The 21675-nt window shown below is 44.7% G+C and overlaps 1 protein-coding gene across 7 annotated transcripts in view; it reads left to right on the top strand.

The window, feature by feature from the left end:
• KIF13A (kinesin family member 13A) overlaps positions 1–21675 on the top strand; it is a 208227-nt gene that overhangs the window by 97604 nt on the left and 88948 nt on the right. For all 7 annotated transcript variants that reach the window (XM_030552499.1, XM_030552496.1, XM_030552502.1 and 4 more), the window contains exons 5-6: positions 17870–17962; positions 18623–18803. In XM_030552499.1, coding sequence (XP_030408359.1) covers positions 17870–17962; positions 18623–18803 — 274 coding nt within the window. The remainder of the gene's footprint in view (positions 1–17869; positions 17963–18622; positions 18804–21675) is intronic.

Genomic DNA, 21675 nt, shown 5'->3' with positions numbered 1-21675 from the left:
CCCATTTCTGACATCTGTAAAGCGGTTACACAGTCATCTGAATACACGTTTGCCAAACACTATGCTATCACACAAGATACCACGGCAGACGCCATAGTAGGCCATACAGTACTATCTACAGTACTCACTGCCGCATCTCCAGAATTCCACCAACCATAGTACTGCCACACATTCACCTAGAGTGGAGCACCCACAGGGGCAGCACTCGAAGGAGAGACAGTTACTGAGGTTCTTCGAGATGTGTGTCCCTGTGAGTGCTCCACTCCCTACCCTCCTCCCCTCTACTTTGGAGTACTAGTATGATTCTCCACTGTAGAGAAGGAACTGAGGAGGGTGTGGGATGCACACACTCAAGAAGATTCCAGTGAGGCAGGAGATACCGAGTGCGTGTGTCTCGACCAGGCACTGCTACCGAAAATCTCCAATCAACGGCGCCAGGACGCACCGTCACCTAGAGTGGAGCACCCACAGGGACACACTGCAAGGTGAGTAACTTTCTCTTACTCGCTAATTTGCTAAACAGTGTGATTCAGTGGTGTGTCTCACTCAGTGTCTATTAGCAGGGCTTGTTCTACTGCCTGCTGCACTCCTATGAACAAGCTACTATCTGGCTAAAGGGCCATGTTATTTATTATGAGGATTATTTATTAGGGTTTTTTGCATTGTTTTCTCATAACACTCAACAACAATAGATTGCGGAATTGCTGACTATCTGCCAGGGTACCATTTGGTGTAATTAAATGACACCCGGTATATATATTTAAAATAGACCTTTTATTTTACCTTCTCAAGAGACACATTCGAAATGTGCTTTGCAAAGGTAAGGACAGCATGTGCACAGTTCCAGTAGGAGACCTATTGTGTTGCTCAGTCACTTCAGTTATACATTTGACGTGCTTGTTTTATGGCTTATGCCTTAAATTTTCCTTTTCATTTTAGTTTTCCTTACACTAAAGTGTAGGGAATAAACAATAACTAACTGTATGTTTGCTGAGGATTTCTGGAACTATGTTAGCCATAAGACATTTTTGCAGCATTACAGAAAAAGAAGTACATCTACTAGGCCAATTTTACCCCGGTGTGATTTCACTGGAGTCGGTTGAATTACAACAGACTAATTATACTGCTAGCATTCAAAATGCAACAATATGCCATATATTTCAATACCTCACTGTGTATGATACAGTATATTATACCTTCCAATACCACAGTGTACACAAATGCCAGACTTTCCAACCCAGCACTGTATACAATACTGCACACCTTCTAATACCCCACTCTGTATACAGTATTTTCAGAGCTTGTCATTTATAAGCCCCGATTAGGTATCCACGTAATGTAATAGAAATAATATTGAAGTATGTATCCATGTAACTCTCAGCCATTGCAGGGTTGGGTGCAGTAAAGTGACCCTCAGGATCACTGCTCACCTGTTGTGTACTTAGCACCTGGTGCAAGAGAGCAGCTAGCAATACTTTGTCCTTGTACTTTCTTGGCAAACTCTTTGCAATGAAAACATTGCCATCAATGCTACTTTCTGTATTTCCAATGTGAGCTGGAAGTGACTCCCACCAAAATGCTACTCTAGGAATAGGGCAAATGCTGTGGACCTACAGCAACACAATATAATGAGGTGCCACCTCAGAATGTGCTGCTAAGGGCATAACGTGAAAGGAGGCCATCAGCTAAATATGCTGTACAGCTCTTCCAGCATTAGATACAAATTGTGGCTCTCTGAGGAGCCTAGGGTCCGCAACTGCTTCTGTCTCAAGGCTTTGAGAGAGGGTGAATAATGTAAACCAAAAGACATGTTGCTGGAAAACGCACCCACAGCCCTGCTTACTATACAATAGAGCAATTTACCCACTTTAAAGCCTATATCTGAGGGAATAAAGGAATGTGGGGATATGACATTGACCCACCCTATCTAGACTAGGAAGTAGGTTGTATTGAAAACCATGATAGTTCAAGCATGTTAGCTAACACATTTTTAACCATTGCCTATTTTCCCAGTTTATACCTGCCCATTCTGAAGAGGGGCAAGGAAACAAAGAAGGGGCACTGGACATGTTAGAAAATCCCAGTTCAAACCAGTTGAGCATCCACCAGAGAGCTCAAGCAGATACACCCCAGCCAAGAGTACTCAGCTGGTCTTGAGTTGCTCTTGTCAACCCCAATAGTAGAGGCCTTAGGAAAGTGAAATTTGCTTGTCTGCAGACATGATGGCATGAACAGAAAATCCCTGGGAATTGTGGTCCTACCATTATTAATCATAAGGGATTCATCATGTGAGGGAGGAAATCTGGGGTATTTTAATTCTGACCTAGGATTCTGGTGGGAGGGCAATAGAGTGAGTGAGCAAGCAAGTACTTGCCCCTGGGCTACCACTACATATGTACACATAGACTCTACCTCACTCTTTTTCTACAAGCCAGAGAGATGCTCAGTGCTTTTCTTTGTTTCAATCTTTAAAAAAATAACAGTGAATTTAGTGCAGGCAAGAAGTGCCAGGCTGACTGACCGAAAGGCCAAATCATTTATAGCACTGAAGAGCTTGGAAATCCTCACCCCTCTGCCCTGATGCTACCTTCCCCAGTCTCCCCCAGAAATTCCCCAGGGGTTTGTTTCTCTCCCCAACACACACACCTACATCGCTAGCCCCTGGCCCTGCTGCCCCTCCAGACACCCATCTAGCCACATGGCTCTTCTCTTTCCTTACTGCGGCCACACACCCACCATGCAGGCTCCCAGCCCTGACCTGTGCTGCCTCCCCCTCCATGATCATCCAGTGTCCCTGGCAGCCACCACTTCCTCCCTGATCCTTCCATTCCTCCTTCCCCTGAACCCTCCCATTTTGCCTCATCACTGCAAGAAAGAAGCTCCCCATTTTGCTCACTGGGCAGGCAACAGCAAGCAAAGCGACTCCGGTGAGCTCCTCTTCTCGGCACATACCTGAGCACAGATGTAACTGAGTGGGCGGGACAGGACAGAGAATTTCCCCTCTGGAATGTGTCCCCTCCAGGGTGTGACCATTCCTGCCCCTCCCTAGTGCTGCCCCTGAGTGTTTTGATCTATTAACTAGCAATAACTATCACGTCCTAAAACTGAATGAGACAAATTTTACTTTAGTACATGCTAAACTGGTCAAGGGAAGGGACCCTACTCTTCATCTCTACCAGTTTGTCATATGTTAAAATCAGCATTGCCTCATCAACAGTTGAGCTCTAGGGCACAATAGTTAGAACATGTTCTAACACCACTCCATGAAATTCCAGTCAAGGCAAAGTCTATGCCTAAAAAAGAATCATAGGTGTCTTGTTAAAAAACTTGTTTAAACTAATGTTTTAAAATCCTAAGGTAGACAGAGAAAGTTGTATTTTTAACAAGAGTTAACTGGTTGAGGTGAAGGAAATAAAATTTTCCATGTCTACATTTGTTTTTTTAAATTGCTAGCTAGCAGATTTTTAAAAAAGTAACTCACCTCTTCTTCTTCCAGGAGTGTCCCTGTGGTGCTCCACTTTATATGTCTTGATGCCCTGCACCTGTAATTGGAGATTTGTGGTAGCGGTGCCCAGATGGATTGCACACGCGCCATTGCTGTCTTGCGCTATTCCAAACGGTTACATAGCGGTGCGCAGCCAGTTGTCCCTCAGTTACTTTTCTACTGCCTTTAACTTGAGTCAGAGCACTAGATAGATTAGAGTTAGATAGCTCATAGTTTGATAGCATAGGTAATAGTTAATTATCCTTTATACATTTCATTTATTTTAAAAAAATCTTCCTTTTTCTAGTTATCTACCCTCGGTAGACAGTTAGGTTTCAGTAGACACTCTGTTCCCCCTTGTTACGTTTCAGAAACAGATGTATCCGGCATGCCCGGATCACCAGATTTGAAATGCTGTCTGACTTACAGACTTTCTATCCTGGTCTCTGACAGACAGGCACAGTGCATTTGGTGTCTCAGTGAGGCCCACAGCATGCAATAGTGTCCAGATTGTTGCAGTCTCGCAGCTAGAACCAAGAAAGCGAGAGATCTCCAACTGAAATTGCTCATGATGGAGAAATCATTGCGACCAGTCTTGAACCCTGGGTCTTATATCCCTCCAGGCCAATGGTCTCCATCAGTAGCTTCTGACAGAGGACCTGCTTCTACTGCTTCTCATCAGGAGCCTTTACCCAAAAGAGCAACTAAAAAGGGAGCTCAAACTTCTCCTCAGAGGGAATTAGCCAAAAAAAAGCAATCCTCACCAGTCAAGTCCACCTCGGTACCAACAGCACCGAGCACATTGGACTCCGAAACCCCGGGTCCTTCCACTGTCGAGAGTTCTCACAGAGTGAAGGAACCAAAGCGGGCTAGTTCTAATGGCACCTCACAGGAATCTCATGTTTGACTGCAGAAATACAGCTGAATGTTGCAACAATAAACATTATTCTTCACAATCCCCCATTATTTGTTGAAGCTTCAAGATATTTGGTGTCAAGTATCAGGGGTGTATCTGGTGTATTCCCCAAAATGAAGCATCTCACTGAGTCAGAGATTACACAGTAAATAAACTTTGACTGACCTGAAGTTTCATAAGTTGTATGTGAATCCATCAAGTGTCTAGAATGTCCAGAGCCGAAAAAGGAAAACTGGAGTTTCAGAAAAGTAAAGTGCCTGAAATGTCACATCTGACGTTTGAAACTATATTAATCTTATGGGATGTGTGGACCAGAGACCTCACTCTCCCTTTCACTAATCTGTTCCACTGACTTTTTCTTCAAATTGACATGTTTGAGGTATGAAAGTACTAGACTTCTAAAAGGAAGAGCATTGCCACTAAAATCAGTTTTTCCCACAGCTGAATTTGAGATCAAGTGCTCAGCAGTGATTAGAAGTGATAGTTTATTTCATAATCTCCAACATTTTACAGTCTACTCACTTTTTGCCTGTAGGGTTTTGTGGGAAGGAGAGGATTAAAATTTGTCATCTGTATGTTGTGGCTGACCCTTCACCCTCATCTATCAACAACCCAGGAGAGAAATTGTATAGATCAGTGATACTTAGGCCTCAGTGGTTCAGGAGCTAAGTTAGTGATCAACATTACCCAAAAGAGCCACAACACATTAATTGTTTTTATTACTATTTCAATTATTATACACACACAATTCTCCCAGCAGAATTGCTGACCAAGTATTCTGCAATTGGTTAATAACCTAGTAAAAGCATCATGATTGGTTAATAACTTAGATTTGTTGTTAATTAAATCACACTGTGTTTTAATATCGTGCTGGGAAGAGTTGCAGGAGACACATTAAAGAGCCACTTCAGGCTCTCGAGCCTCAGTCCAAGTATCATTGGTATAGATGTGGAACATGACCTTCCAATGAGATTTACATGGGTGGATTTTTACATCCTCACACAGAAACTGAGTCTGACATTCCTCAGGGCACAACCTGGACTGCTGAATAGCTGTCTCCTCAGTTCTCCAGCCTGGGATGCCTTTTACACTGCTTTACTGGTGGACAGCCACTCTTGGCCAGTTAACACACAGCCTGCAGCATGTAACTTGCTCCCAACTGCCCAGTATTGAGTGCTACTAGTTAGCCACTCATGAATTACACTGCAGAATACCAGCAGATTCCTAGTCCCAGACTTCCCCAGAAATGTGCGTTTTGTACTGCTCAGTACCCTCCTGAACAATACAAGCTTGTAGAAAATCTGTCATTACTTTAAAGGAAAATGATATGCATGTCTTTGTTATCCCAAATGGAGTTTCCCACACGCTTTAATCCAAACCAGACGTGGGCAAACTACGGCCCGTGGGCCACATCCAACCCATTGAACTGTCTGCCCAGCCCCTGAGCTCCCGGCCAGGGAGCCTAGTCTCTGGCCCTTCCCCCGCTGTCCCCTCTACCCCGCAGCCACACCACTGCGAGGGTGACACTCTGGTCTGCCATTCCCACTGGGCAGCATGCTGCTGGTAAGGGAGCAGGTAGCATGGGGATCCTGGGGGGCAGTCAGGGAAGAGGGGCTGGTTGGATGGGGTGGAGGTTCTGTGGGGGGATGATCAGGGGATGGGGAACAGGGAGGGTTGGGAATGGAAGTCCCGTGGGGCCTGTCAGGGGGTGGAGATGTGGATAGGGGCAGGGAGGGCAATCGGGGCAGGGAGCAGTGGGAGTTGGATAAGGGGGTGGGATCCCGGGGGGGGGCAGTTAGGAGCAGGGGGTCCCAGGAGGGGGTAGTTAGGGGATTAGGAGCAGAGGATGGTTGGATAGGGGGTGGGAGTCTCGGGGGGGCTGTCAGAGGGTGGGGTTGTGGATAGGGGTGGGGGCAGTCAGGGGACAGGGAGCAGGGGGTTTGGATAGGGGGCAGGGGTCCCAGGAGGGGACGGTCAGGGAACAAGGAGCAGGGAGGGTTGGATGTGTGGGGGTTCTGAGGGGGGAAGTCAGGGAACAAGGAGCAGGGAGGGTTGGATGTGTGGGGGTTCTGAGGGGGGAAGTCCGGGGACGAGGAGTGGGAGGGAGCGCTTGGGGGCGGGAGCCAGACTGTTTGGAAAGGCACAGCCTTCCCTACCCGGCCCTCCATATAGTTGCGCAACCTCAATGTGGCCCTCGAGCCAAAAAGTTTTGCCCACCCCTGATCCAAATACACTGGTTAAAATAAAACAATAAGATAAAGTTATTAACTACAGAAAGATGGATTTTAAAGATTACAAGTAATGATTCATAAAAGTGGGTATTGGTTACAAAAGAAATGAGTAAAACACAAGCTAATACCTAATTTAACCAGCTAAGTGTCTTAAAAGCAAAAAGGTTTTCTCTCATCATATGTATACAGCAATCTGTACTGGCTGAAAAGCATTCCAGCCAGGACCATCCCTTCCCCAGTTCAATGATGCTTTCTTTGTCTTTCAAGCATTAAGCTACTGTGAGTAGAGATGGGGGGAGAAAGAGGTGATTTGGAGGCCTCTATCTCTCATTCTTGTACCATTCTCCACTCTTTGAGGAGTACAGGCAACAAATAGTCCCTTGTGGACCTGAGGTCTGACTCCTCCCTGTGTTGGAATGTAGATTTCTAATTCACACCTTAGTTTCACACCTGGGTGTTAATCTGCCTTTTGTTTCTAAGGGTATGGCTACACTTGAAACTTCAAAGCGCTGCCGCGGCAGCGCTTTGAAGTGCGAGTGTGGTCGCAGCGCCAGCGCTGGGAGAGAGCTCTCCCAGCGCTGCACATACTCCACATCCTCTACGGGTGTAGCTTGCAGTGCTGCGGCACTGTTTACACTGAGGCTTTACAGTGCTGTATCTTGCAGTGCTCAGGGGTGTGTGTTTTTCACACCCCTGAGTGCGAAAGTTGCAGCGCTATAAAGCGCCAGTGTAGCCATGGCCTGAGGCTGTGTCTACACTATACAGCTTTTAGCGATATGGCTGTGTTGGCACAGCCGTGCTGCTAAAAGTCATGCAATGTAGCTGCTGTTTGTTGGCTCTCCTGTCAACAAAAATACTTCTATCCCCAATGAGTGGTGTTCATGTTGTCGGCAGGAGCAGCACTTGTCGCAGCAAAATGTTTGTCTTTGGTGGGGGGGAGGGTGTTTAACACCTCTGAAAGACATAAGTTTTGTTCAATTGCCAGTGTAGTCATAGCAATGATACAGAGTAGAATCTTATAACTTCACAAAAAATGTTGATATACATATTTTACTAGGACAATAATGTTCAGCAAATTGACACTTCAAATGATATCTCTGACATTCTGTACCTCAAAGTAGCACCCCGCGCCCCCATAATCACCACTGTGATATTATTATATCTCTTGTACAAATTATGCTTTGTGAGGTATCGTTTTGTCAGTCTTGATCTATTGAACAATAATAACCTGTTGGATTGTATGTACTATCGTTGTATGTGATGTTATGAAGTATTATATGTGCTACTGAAATATGTTGTGAGGCTCTGAACACGCACAACCAATCTTTCATTTACAACAAAGGGGTAGCCATCAATAGCTAGATGACGTTAATGGCTCATCAACACACAATCTGCTGTTCTAGAGATTTCTAGGAGGCGGCATGTACACCATGGGGGTGGACTGAGGCATGTCACAGCAAAGATCTTTCCAGCAAGCCTGGAAGAAAATACAAAGGAAATAAGTGACATCATCACGTGGCTTCTCTCCTCCCCCGCCATCTCAAACCTAGTGGAACATCTGGAGGACAAAGATTTTGAACTGGGGAAGAGTGGTCTCATGTTGGAAGGTAGTCCCAGCCTGTATATTGAGGAACTGTAACCTGCTTGTACCATCTTTCAGAATGAGACACATTTTCTGCTTAAACTTTTGCTTAAACTAAAAGTTTAGGGTTTAGAAAACATGCTGACTTTTTATTTTCTTAAGGTAACTGTCTCTGACCTTTCTGCCTGCCACTTATCACTTAAAATCTATCTTTCTGTAGTTAAGAAATCTGTTTTATATTTTACCTAAAACAGTGTGTTTTGGGTGAAGTACCTGGGAAATCTCAGCTGAGGTTAACAAGGGCTGTTGCACGTCCACCATCCTTTTGTTGGAGTGGCGACCTAGGTAATGAGCTTACACTGGCCTGGCTTCTGACCAGTGCAAGACAATGCAGTTCTGGGGTGCAAGGCTGGGGAGCTGGGGGGAATTGGCAGGAGCTTCTCTATTGAGGTTCATGAATCACTGGGAAATCATTCATGTAATTCAGTTGTGTCCCGGCCTGTGGATGGCTGTGTAAGGCAGTTCCTATCAGAGGTTTGTAGCTTGTCATCAGCATCACAGTGTGAGGGACAGCCTGGGCTGGTGGGTTTGGAGGGCTCAGCAATCCCACAGTCCAGGTTGCACCTTGATGACCCCATCACAGTGGCGCAGCAAGCACAATGAAATGCACAGCTAGTTCTGAGTGAGATTTGCAATTCATACACTGCTGTAGAGATTTTAAGTGAGACTTTAAATGCACTGGCTGAGAACAGTCAAAAAGAAGGTTACAAGTTTGTTTTCTGTTTGTTTATTTTGGGAAAGGGAAGTAGGGGAAAAAACCCAGAAAGATGGGCATCAGTGATGCGGTTTCAAAGTTGGCAGGTGGCAGGAAACGAGAGAACATCAGTGAATCTTGGAGCTAAGGGAACTGGAAATAGGGATTCAGAAGCAAGCTGAGGAGTTAGCACATCAGTGAGCCGTAGAGCTGCGAGCCGAAGAAGCTGAGGCCCAGAAGGAAGCACTTCAGTGAACCCTAGAGCTGAGAACCTAGCAGGCTGAGGAAAGAGTGGGAGAGACCAAAAGCACCAACTAGATCTGGCAGACAAGCAAATCCAGAACCCCCCACACCATGGTTTCCCACCTCTCGGAAAATTCACAAATGGGAACAATTGTGTCCTGAATACAAAGAGACAGGCGATGTTGCAGAATATTTCACAAGCATACTTTGTACAAAATTTATCATAGTCTTGTAAAAGTGGTGAACATCAGATCGTCACACCCAATATAATCAGTGAGTTTCCACATGACTGTACGAGTCTGACTGCATGGATCTTACTCCAGGATCAAGGCTTTCAAACTGCATGGAAGTGATTTGGAGCAGAGAAAAGAATTGGGGTGAGGGAAGAGGAGTGTGTACAGAGGACTAAGAGGGATTCTTAGGGTACCCCTAGTGAATCTCTAATCCTAAAAATGGTTTGTTGTGACATTTATGAACAGGAGAGTGATTCTGTTCCAACTTATTTTCAGTGGCTTATTTTTTACTTGTTAAATATCTTTCGGTTTAAATTTTCTGAGGCTTGGTCTTCATCCAGAAGCAAACTTTTTGTATGGGAAGTTTAATAAAAATCCAGTTTGAATTTATCTCATGTGACACCCCTCGCCCCCAACTATGAGCTTTTCACAGGCAGCTTTTCTTTTGAAGAACTCAGAGGCTTTATTTTAAATGTCAAATTTAGCATGTACAGTGACAAGATACAGTGCTGTAACTGGGTTTAAGAAGTTTGGCTTTGAAATAACTAAGCTATATATATAGATCAGGTGTGAAAAAACATTCCTTCATTTCAAATGTCACAGTCACACCATGTTAATAAGATCCAAATGTTCACAAGCATGCTGTCTGAAAAGGCAGCAAAGAGTCCTGTGGCACCTTATAGATTAACAGACGTATTGGAGCAAGTGCTTTCGTGGGTGAATACCCACTTCGTTGGATGCATGTACATTGGATGCATCGTATTTCACCCACGAAAGCTCATGCTCCAGTGTTAGACTGTAAGGTTCCACAGGACACTCTGCTGCTTTTATAGATCCAGACTAACACGGCTACTCCTCTGATACTTGCTATCTGAAAAGTTACACATCTTTGTGTATTATAATGTGATCATTCTAAGAGAGGAAGTGTGTTAGAATCCTTTAATTTTCATACAGAAAGTTAATGTACACATGTAAAAGGTTGAAAAGTTCACTTAAAGGCTTCAAATAGGATTAATGCTAATGGAGAAGACATTTCTTCTTTATGTCTGTTTGTATCATAGGCGCCGACTCTGTGAGTGCTATGGGGCTGGAGCACTGATGGGGAGAAAAAAAAAAAAGGTGGATGCTCAGCACCCACCAGCCACATCTGTTTGGCAGGTGCCCCTGATCAGTTGTTTGGTGGGCACCCTGATCAGCTGATCAGGTAGCTGGGGGTGGAGTGGAGCGTGAGTGGGGGCCTCAGAGGGCGGAGGAGGGGCAGGAAGAGGCAGAGAGGGTTGGACCCTTGGGGGAGGGGGTGGAGTGTAGTCTTGGGGGAGGAGCAGGGTGAGAAGAGGCAGAGTGAGGGCGAGGCCTTGCGAGGAGGGGAAGACAGGGGCAATGAGTTGTCTGGGCCTATGGTGCCCGGGCTCCATGAATATTCAGGGCCCCGTGGGCCCGGCTCCACCAATGTTCGTGGCCAGGTCTCTCCCCTGGCTGTGCCTTCCACCTCTGCCTGCTGCCCCCACGTGCCTCCCGGCCCCTCCTGCTGCTCCTGGGTGATTTGAAAAGGCCCAGTGGCTCCCAGCTTCTGCCACCACCACTGGCAGCCCAGCGGTGTTACATGTTACAGCACAGCCATGGCAACGCTATGACGTGGGCAGTGTAGTCTTGGTTTATTGCCGAGGGAGAGACCCCAGCGATTTAAAAAAAAAAAAACAAAAAAAACCCAAACCACTCCCGAATGAGAGGTGGTAGCTTTGTTGCTGGGAGCATGGCTCCCAGCAATAAAGCGCTGTCTATACTGGCACTTTTCAGCGCTAAAACTTTTGTCGCTCAAGTGTGTTTTTTCACACCCCTGAATGACTAAATTTTTAGCGCTGAAAGTGGCAGTGTAGACACAGCCTAAGGCAACTTCCTGCCCGTCCACGCCGCTCCAGGAAGCAGTCAGCATGTCCCTATGGCACCGGGGAGTGTGTGCGCCCCGTGCCAAGCCGCTGCCAGAGGGGTGTGCAGGTCATTTTTGGGAGCTGGCACTGCCGGAACTAAGCACTGACTCCCGCCTGCACCCCTACCCCATCCCAGAGCCTGCACCCCACACCCAAACTCCCTCCCAGAGCCCATACCCCTCATCCCTGCCGCTCCAAAACTCCCTCCCAGAGCAAAACCTCCTCCTGCACCCCAACCCCTTGCCCCAGACCAGAGCCTGCATCCAGCACCCAAACTCCCTCCCCGAGCCTTAGGTGGGGAGTGGGACTTGGACCCATTCTGGGCACCACCAAAAATTATCCAAACATGCCGTCTCTGGGGAGTGAGCCCTTGGAGTGGAGCACCCTCAAGGAAAAATAAAAGTCAGCACCTATGGTTTGTATTATTATTTATCCAGGAATGTCACAGGCTTGATGTTTTTCAGAACATAGAAGAAAACATGATTCTTTCCAAGGAGCAGATGCAAAGATTTTTGGTTCAGTGTCCTACTAGAAATGGATTCTTGACAGATTAAGAATAATAGTTTGTTTGATTTCTCTCTCTCTCTGTCATTTTCTGCTGTCAGCACTGGGTTTTGCCAAAATGTATTAGCAGGTTTTATGTTTAGTTTTCACCTTTGTATGTTGTTTTAGCTCTGTGTTCATTGTAAGATGAACAGTGTTTGTTGCTGGACAATGATGGTGAATTGCAGGCACTGTGCTAAGTAACATCTTGAAGCTGTGATGATGATTTAGTTGTGATAGCAATGTTCTAATCAAAATGGAAAAGGAGCTTCCATAATACATATCCTTAAAGAAGAACTTTTAAAATGTGCACTCAACTTCAAAAAAAAAAATCAGAAATTATTTTTGTTTTTATACAGAATGTGTGCTATTAATACACTTTTAAGGTTGTGTTTCATCACCAAAATATTAAAAGGTGTGGATTACCAGAGCAACCCTAAATGTGCCCACTTCTGCATGTGTTACGAGAAGGTTTCCTCACTTTGGATTATACAGCCAGCTCAGCTAGTGCAGCAGAGAGTTCTGGAGCAGAACACAACAGAATGAAAGAACCCTTAAGTCAGTGTTTTGATAACCAGCCTGAAGGAGCTTTAGGGTTTGTCTGCCCCAGGCCCGCACAACATGCGGCCTGCACTGGCGGGTGAGCGAGGGCGGCTGAGGAGGTGAGCGAGCAGGGGGGCAGGTGAACTGGCGGCGGGGGAGGGGGACTGAGGAAGCGGGCGGGCAGTGGCAGGGGGCAGGTGAGCCCAGGAGCTGGCCCCAGCTCACCGCCGCTCTGCTTCCGCCTCCTCCCTTGAATGTCCTGCCCCGCTTCCCGCCCCCCCCCCCCATCAGCTGTTCGCGTGGGAAGCCTGGGAGGGCTGAGAAGTAGTGTGGCAGCTTTGCGCTCAGGCCCAGGGAGGTGGAGGCGAGCTGGGGTGGGGAGTGGTTCCCCTACGTGCCTCCCGGGTTACCTGCTGCGGTGTGGGTGCCCCTCCTTGCACCCCCTGCGCCCTCCCCTGCCCCAGCTCATCTCCATCTCTGTCTCCCTGGGCCTGAGCACAAAGCCACCGCACGGCTTCTCTGCCCTCCCAGGCTTCCCACGCGAACAGCTGATTTGCAGGAAGCGGGGGGGGGGTGAGGGGTGGGGGCGGCGAGCTCATCCTGACCCTGTGCTCCAGGCACTGCGCGGCGGCGGAGTGGCCCTGCTCCAGCCGAGCGGCGCAGCTGTAGCACTGCCAGCCACCTCCAGGCAGCGCAGTAAGGGGGCAGGGAGCGGGTAGGTAGGATAGAGGGCAGGGGAGTTCGGGGGGGTGGGCAGGGGTGGTGGAGTTGTTACGGGTCAGGGTGATCAGAGGGTGGGGAACAGGGGAGTTGAATGGGGGCAAGGGTCCTGGGAGGGCTGTCAGGAAGGAAGGGGAGGTTGGATGGGGGGTAGTCAGGGGCAGGGGTTCCAGGGGCGGTCAGGGGACAGGGAGAAGGGGTGGTTGGATGGGGTCCCGAGGGGGCATTAGGAATGAGAGGAAGGGTTGGATGGGGCAGTCAGGGGACAGGGAAGGGGGGCGGGTGAAGTGGGGGTCCTGGGGGTGGCGTCAAGGAACGCAGGGGCGTTGAATGGGGCAGGCTTCCTGGGGAGGCACCCCCTTGTGCCGTGAGGAGGGAACCAGTTGTTTAGATTTTGGCAGCTCATCACTGGCCGAGGGGTGGGGTTGAGGCAGTGAGCGGGTGGCAGTGGCTGGGGGGTGAGTAGGCGAGCTGGGGGCGGGGGGGCTGAAAAGGCGAGTGAAGGGGCAGACGAGCCAGGGGAGGTGGGGGGGACTGAGGAGGCAAGTGGGTGGCAGGGGGTAGGGGGCTGAGGTGGCGAGCTATGAGTCAGTGGCTGACCTATTCTACTGATCTGGTCTGGCTCCCATCCCCTCTCCAAGGGTTACAGCTGTCTGGAGGTGCTGCCTTCCACGCCTTCCTCAGTCGCACCTTGTTCATTCAAGAGGGCAACTGATTACAAAGTGGGAGGAAGATCTTATTCTACTTCTAGCAAAAAGACATTTTTCTTTTACCTTAATTATACTGCCTTAGGGGCCCACTATAAAATATTATCAAGGTTCAATACCGCTGTTTCAGCGAGGCGGCGCTAGGGAAGGAGAATTTGTTTCCACGGGGCGGGCGGTGCTTCGGGGAGGGTGTTTGGGGGGGGCTGGGTGGCACTGGGGAGGGTGTTTTCGCAGGGCGGGCGGTTCTGGGGAGGGTTATGTTTCGGGAGGCGTTCGGCGGGGCTGGGGGAGTTTCGGCCCTCAGCTGTTTTCTTTGGAGTAATATGGCCGTCACTGCTTTGAGTTGTGCAGGCCTGGTCTACCCAGACATTTAGTTTGTGGCAAACTGAGGTGATATTTTCCCTCTCTCTCACTTACCTGCTGTGCACTAAGTGTCTGTATGGACCTTCCTGCCCAACATAAACGTTTCCTAGGATACATTAATCTACTCCTGTTTCAAGGAGAGAAGGATCAAAACGCACTAAACACCTCAGTGTGCAGCAGCAGGGTCCATAGCAATGCTTAGTGCACGGAAGACTAGTGCAGGAGAGATTTATGTCCCAACTTGCCACAAACCACATATTCATGTAAACAAGCCTGTCATTTTCACTTGCTCTATTGTAAAGAGGAGCTGTGGTTAGGACAATGGGTATAATGCCATGAGTTGAGAAACCTGTTTTGCTCCCAAATCTGTCAGAGTCACTCTGTGGAAGGGTAAATTGACTTATTCTATCTGTAAAATGGAATTTTAATGATGTTCTACCTACTTTTAAAAAGTACTTTGATGACACGTCCTATAGAAATGCAAAGTATTAACAGTGGGCAGCATGGGATTATTCAGCAAATACAAAATATATCAGTATAATACAAAGGCACTTCATTTACTTTCTATCATCATAAATGTACATTTACATAATTTTATATAATTCTCATAGAATTTTTGACAATTTAACAAAAAACACCTCTAATGAAAATTAAAAAATAACTAATGAAAGAGGAAAGAGATGAGGTTTCTGTGGGAACCATAGCTCAGAATTTCCTGGGTTCCATGCAGTTACCATCAACAATACCACTGCATTAGCAAAATAATAATAATAATAAATAATTCCACATAATAGAAATGGAAATTCTGTTTTTCTTGTGAAGGCATTTTGAAAGTAAGTATCATTTTATGCCATAACAGTTTAATGTCTAGACTAAAGAATACTCTATACATCTATATTAGAGTGGGTCTGCTCTGAAAAGTGACTCTGTAAAAACACCACTTTAGGTTTCTGTACCAGTATCTGAATGTCTTCCAGAGCAAGTGGTGCTCAATTTTTTTTTTTTTTCTGATTGCCAGCCCTGCAAAAACTCAACTGGTCTTGTGAGTCAAGCTATCATCTTGCATTGTCATCAGTAATAAAGATTCTGCAGGCCAGATTATATCTGTCACACATGTTCCATACCACTTTATTTCCATCTTCTGTTTTGGGATAGGCTGGAGGTTCTCATCTTTTATTACTGGTCAGGAGTGGGTGCAATGCGTCTTCAGTACCGAACTAGAATTTTTTTGATATTTCCTGTTTTCTTTCCCCACAAGCTCGCTACTGAATTTTAATGTTACCCTCTTTGAAATATAGAAAAGCAAGTGGCTCTCTGTGAAATGGATGCTTTGATAACTCCAGAATGTGCCATCAGGAGTTGGCTGAAGAAGCAAGTTTGTGCATTCTTAGATCCTCTAATTAGTGCTGCATATTCGTCACCCAAATATCCGTGACAACTGTCTGTTTTAGTGTTTTCTATAGTGCTTCTCACCATAGCATCTAAGAAAGACATCCCAATTACTTACTGTGGAGATGGTTACAATATTGTGGAGGGTTGTAACTTCAACCAAAAAGTAAACTGCAGGAGGAAACAAACTCTTAAGCCACAAAGATCCTGTTTTCATCTGCATTTCACTAGCAGTAAAAATATGGGAAGAAAGAGAGTGCGTATTTCAGCAAAATTGTTTCTAAGGCATGAAGTGACTAAATTTTTAATTATTTGACAGATTTGTGGCACAGAAATCTGACACTAATAAAGGAAGTTGCTGATTGTTTTAAGCTGCTAATGGGTAATGACATGCCTGTAAACAAGACTAATTTCAAGTTGTACAGAATAGTTTCGACTGGACAATGTGTATCATTCAATATATTGTAAATGAATGAAAATCTTTTATATGATGAATTGAGGTAACAGAACACTGATATATCTGTGGTAATTTCAAAAATGCCATATTCCAGACTGCAGCAGTTGTCTACATCCTTGCATCATTTGGCATATTTGAGTTATGAAATTCACAAGAGTCTGCTTAGCAGTTATGGAGATATATGTTGTATCCCATATATTTATCACCTTGTGTTGTTTTGAAATTTAAACTTTTTACCTTGAGGTAATTCAATCCAATGCTGGAAAGCAAATGGGGTTCTCTTCTTTTTCTCTCCCGCTGCGTAAGCAGTGTCAAGCTAAGGGTGGGAGGTTTGTTTTTAACTTTTTACTCGCTGCATAGTAGAATATTTTTGTAGAATATTTGATGCACATTGCTGCTTATCTCTTATTTAAGACTGAGCTATTTAAACACTTAGAAGTGCAACTAGACATACGTTTCCTTGACTTAGCAGATATGCTGATGAGTTTAACTGCTCTCAGATCAGTAATGTTTTGTGGGATCAAAATGGATTTTTATTTATATACACACATAAATCGCAATGTTTTGTTTAGTCAAATATTGTAATTTGTGTGTATATATAAATAAAAATGCTTTTGATCTCTCAAAATATGCCTTAGCTGAGAGCAGTTAAACTCATCAGCATATCCACTAAACCAAGGAAAAATTTGGCTAGTTTCACTTCAGTGTTTTAACAGCTCAGACTTCAATAAGAGATAAGCAGCAATGACCATCAAATATTCTACAAAATCACTATGCAGTGTGTAAAAGCTTAAACACACACACACACCGGATAAAAACCCTACCCTTAACTCAACACTGCTTATTTTGGGAATCAATGTAGATGGCACGCTTCCCAGAGCAGAGCTCAAAATACACAACATACTTACCCCGTTGGTGGTGCACAGAGTCTGAACTTTTAGACGGCATCCACTGTTCCTACTTCCATATCTTGGCTCATAGAGCTTAATCTTCTATGACTGTTGTACACAATGAGGATTTTCATATAGGATCTTTGTATCTAGATTTTCAAACTAATACTTACCAGAAAAAAAAAAAGAGGCTGCAGTGTATGCTAAGCTGAGTCATTCAGCCCAATAATATACATATCCCTAGACAGAATCTCAATTCTTTCATTTTGCTCAAGGTGTCACCTTGACATGGGAAGAAAAATAACTGGCTTTTATTGAAACTTGAGAACCAGATCACAAGAGTGAATAGCTGGGACAATTTCTAGTAAGTGTTCTTTAAACTGGGACACTAACACATTATAATAGTGATGCTGCAGTAATTAGCTATTTTGCTTCTACACTCCATGTGTATTTTTGTAATTCAAGAATGCATACGGGCTAAAATGTTCACAGTTGGTTGCCTTAAAGTTTAGCCACCTAGATTCTTTTCTAGGCACCTAATTTTAGTTGCTTGATTTTCATAGGTGTTGGATGCCTGTAGTTCTCATTGAAGTAAATGTGAAGTGCTCAGGACCTTTGAAAACTGGGCAACTTTTAAAAAAATACTTAAATATAGCTTGCGGTGCCAGTTTTAGGCAACCAGGCTTGAAATCTTGGCCATTTTGATTTTTGTGTGTTAATAATGATGGTCTTTCTTCCTTAGCAATGCCCTCAGAAGAACAATTTCCTTTTAGATTTCCATGTTAGTAAAATCACAATTTACTCAAGGTTTAAGAATCCTGCTCCTTTATTTTAAATAAACTGTGGTGTTTCTTTGTGATTTGCTGTTTGTTTTTGTTTATTTTAGGTCAAGAAGTGGTGTTTAAGTGCCTTGGAGAAGGAATTCTTGAAAAGGCCTTTCAGGGATATAATGCTTGTATTTTTGCCTATGGACAGACAGGTGAGAGAGTCTTCTGTTGAACTGAGAAAAAGGTAGAGATGGCTTCTTTGCAAGTGTGTGTGGGGGAATCAAACAAAAATCTTCGAACTAAAAAGAGAATCTAAAAATTCTGTGGAAAACAGTAAAAATAAAAAACCCTTCAAACACCATTGTTTTACTACAGTGTTATAATCTTCTGTTTCATTTTTACCTAAGTACTTGATTGACAGCTCTGGAAACTGAAATCATCCTCTATTTAAACACAGAATGGGTTCAGCAAGGCCAGTGGCAGTGCAGTATTCCTTACACAGTTGTAAATAGATGTTTAGTTTCTACCTGCAGGAGCCACCGTCTAGGATTGAATTGTAAATTCATATCCTGTGCCCATCCATTCTTTTGTGTGTGTTAGGTGAGACTGACAACAAGGGTTGCCAATAAATGGCAGTTGTGGTAGAGGTGTTGTGAAAGATTCCTGTATTGATTTACCTATTTCTTTTCTTTTGTACTCAGATGAACATGCTGACTGCTTTGTGTCCTCCAAGTCACTTTGTTCTCTTAGATGCTTCTTGAAGAACAAAAGGGAGAGGAAAACATACATTGTGTGAATAATTTAGTGACTATTTGAGAAATTGAAGGATGCTTTAAAACATTCAATTTCTCTTCTCGTTTGCTTTTCTCTAGGTTCAGGAAAATCCTTCTCAATGATGGGCAATGCAGAGCAGCTCGGCCTGATCCCACGGCTCTGCGGTGCTTTATTTCAGAGAATCTCTGTAGAAGAAAATGACTCTCAGACCTTTAAAGTTGAAGTGTCCTATATGGAAATCTATAATGAGAAGGTCAGAGATCTGTTAGACCCTAAAGGGTGAGTAGTTTTTATATTAGTTGAAACTGAAACATAGAACTACCCACTTTGGAAGGGTTTGAGAAGCTTTTGTAAACTTGTATATGTATAAAACTTGTTCAGGAAGTATCACATGACCAAAATGTTAAAGAGAACAGTTGTTAAATAATACCAAGTTTGTAAAGCGTAGACATGATGATGTTGATTTAGGCTTGGTCTATACTGGAAAATTAGGTCAGCATAACTAATCCAATCAGGAGTGTGGATTTTTTACCCCTCCTGAGCAATGTAGTTATGTCAGCCTAACTCCCTGTGTAGACGGCGCTAGGTTGGTGGAAGAATTCTTCTGCTGACCTAGCTACTGCCTGTTGGGGAGGTGAATTACCTATGCCAATGGGAGAACCCTCCTGTTGGCATTGCCAGTATCTACACTGAAACGCTGCAGCTGTGCCGCTGTAGTTTGTGTAGACATATCCTTCCTTACTTGTATGTGTTTGAATAGATGCTTAAAATAGCACCTTTTAACTAGTCACTTCATTAACTGTAGAAATGCAGTCACTTTTGAATCAGCTTAGTACAGCCATTGAACACTACACACTATGTCAATATACATCCATTTAAGACAGGAAAAGAATGCTTTCCTTTTACATGGGGCAGAAGGATGAATGTATTTGAATATTTATTGCCATAGTTGCAGAAGTGTAACCTTGAATATCAGCAGCATTCTCAGATTTTGTATATTTTGTAAGACAATGTTTTTATAGAGAAGTATTTTCTTTTTAGGAAATGTAGATTAATTTTAAAGGGCCAAGAACACTAAGCAGAGTAAATATATGATTGTAAGGGGTGGGGAAATACATAAAACTAAAAAGGCATATCAAATTCATCAATACATGGGGGCAACTTGATTCTTCCTTATTTGTGGCTGTGTGATATATGGCAACTCCTGATATACTAGCTTACATATGTCATTATTTTATAGAAATATGTGACTTACAGTTTCTCTTAACAGCTTGCAGTGCTTGTGGAAGCCTTATAAGGGAAAAGACGGCCCAATCCTGCATCCTTCATTACACACCCCATACTCCTAGTTATTTCACTAGGAGTTCTAATTGTGATAGGAATGTCGGATTAGGCCTGAAACTCGTTAGATGACTTTTGTCTCCCCTTCCTACTGTACTCCCTCAAAACAAAATGAAAAAAAATCTATCCACTAAAATTGGACATAAACTAATATAAGCGCTTACTTTGTGTTACATATTACATGTGGCTATCCAGCCATTCACTATAACTAGACATCAGTGAGGATTCTTGCATCTTTCTCTCCTAGTTCCTTGTATTTAAAAGAATGAATATTTGAGAAAACTAAAAAACAAATTAAAGACATTTTATTCAGAGCATTATCCTTTATTGTGTAGAATTAGATATGGACAACAAATGAAAAATCCAGTCAATACTCTCCAATGTCAAATGTGACGCTTTCTCTGGCAAGCAGAGGAGACCTAAACCATCAGTTTCTGCATTAAAAAAACCTCTCTCTTATGGTTCCAAAAATAACCTTGTAAATGTAAACCAATGCTGTGCTGACTTCTGAGAATGCAGACACTTAAGTGTCTTATAATATGCTCATAGTGCATCAGAATGAAAGTACAGTAGACTCTCAAAGATATGAACACCAGAGTTAGAGACTTACTGGTCAACTGGATACCATGTGGAAATGGAAGTAATCAATCAGGCAACAACAGAGACCCCACCCCGCCATCCCACCCCACAAAAATCCAGCAAATACTGTACTGCTGTGGGGCTTTAGCCCTGGGGATCAGGGCTTCAGCCACAGTATGGGGAGAGTCAAAGCTCAGGGCTTTGGCCCCATGAGGGACGCTGAAGGTTGGGGCTTGAGCCCTGCGGAGGGTGCCGAGACTTGGGTCTTTAGCTACGAGAGGAGTGCCTGTTTTAGCCTCAGCACTCTCCCCATAGGTAAAGCCTCGAGCCCTGCCCCCGCCAGCTGAAACTGGGAGTGGAACTGTAGGGAGCCACGGTACCCCCCATGGAGCAGAAGCCAGGAACAGAGCTGCAAGGCTGAAGCCCTGAGCCATGGTGCCATCTGCGAGGCTGAAACTGGGAGCGGAGCCGCGAGGCTGAAGCCCTAAGCCCCAGTGCCCTCTCAGGTCTAAAGCCCCGAGTCCTAGTGTTTCTGCAGGGCAGAAACCCTGAGCCCCCTACCCTCCCGGCTGCAACCCCAATCCCCCCCATGGCTGATGTCCATAATGTCTACTTCAGAGTTACAGAACATTTCATTTACAAACAGCCTCCATGCCCAAGGTGTCCATAACTCTGAGGTTCTACTGTAACTGACTCTGGTCAGTTTCTTCGATTGAAAACCCTGTATAGCAATGAAATGAGAAATCATGTCACTTTCACTCTGTTTGGAAAAGCTATGAGGCAAGGTGTACAGGTATTCACAGGGGAAGAGGACTGGAACACCAGAAGCAGGGGGAGAAGTAGTCAGGGAATTCTGGAGTTGGAAAATACCTTCTCCTGGTAGTCACAATGAGACTGATATACAGGAGGGATTCTTAGGCTACGTCTACACTACAGGATAAATTCGAATTAGCTTAAACCAATTTTATAAAACAGATATTATAAAGTCGATTGTGCGTGTCCACACCAGGCACATTAATTCGGTGGTGTGCGTCCACAGTCTGAGGCTAGCGTCGATTTCTGGAGCGGTGCACTGTGCGTAGCTACTGTAAAATAATGAGGCCAATAACGTCGATTTGCGTCCACACTAACCCTAAGCCGATATAGTAATATCGATTTTAGCGTTACTCCTCTCGTTTTGTAGGAGTACAGAAATCGATTTAAAGAGCCCTTTAAATAGATATAAAGAGCA

This window comes from Gopherus evgoodei, chromosome 2 (genome assembly GCF_007399415.2).
Source record: "Gopherus evgoodei ecotype Sinaloan lineage chromosome 2, rGopEvg1_v1.p, whole genome shotgun sequence".
NCBI classification, from domain to species: Eukaryota; Metazoa; Chordata; order Testudines; family Testudinidae; genus Gopherus; species Gopherus evgoodei.
Note: the sequence above shows the minus strand (reverse complement) of the source record. Positions and strands in the feature narration are given on the sequence as shown.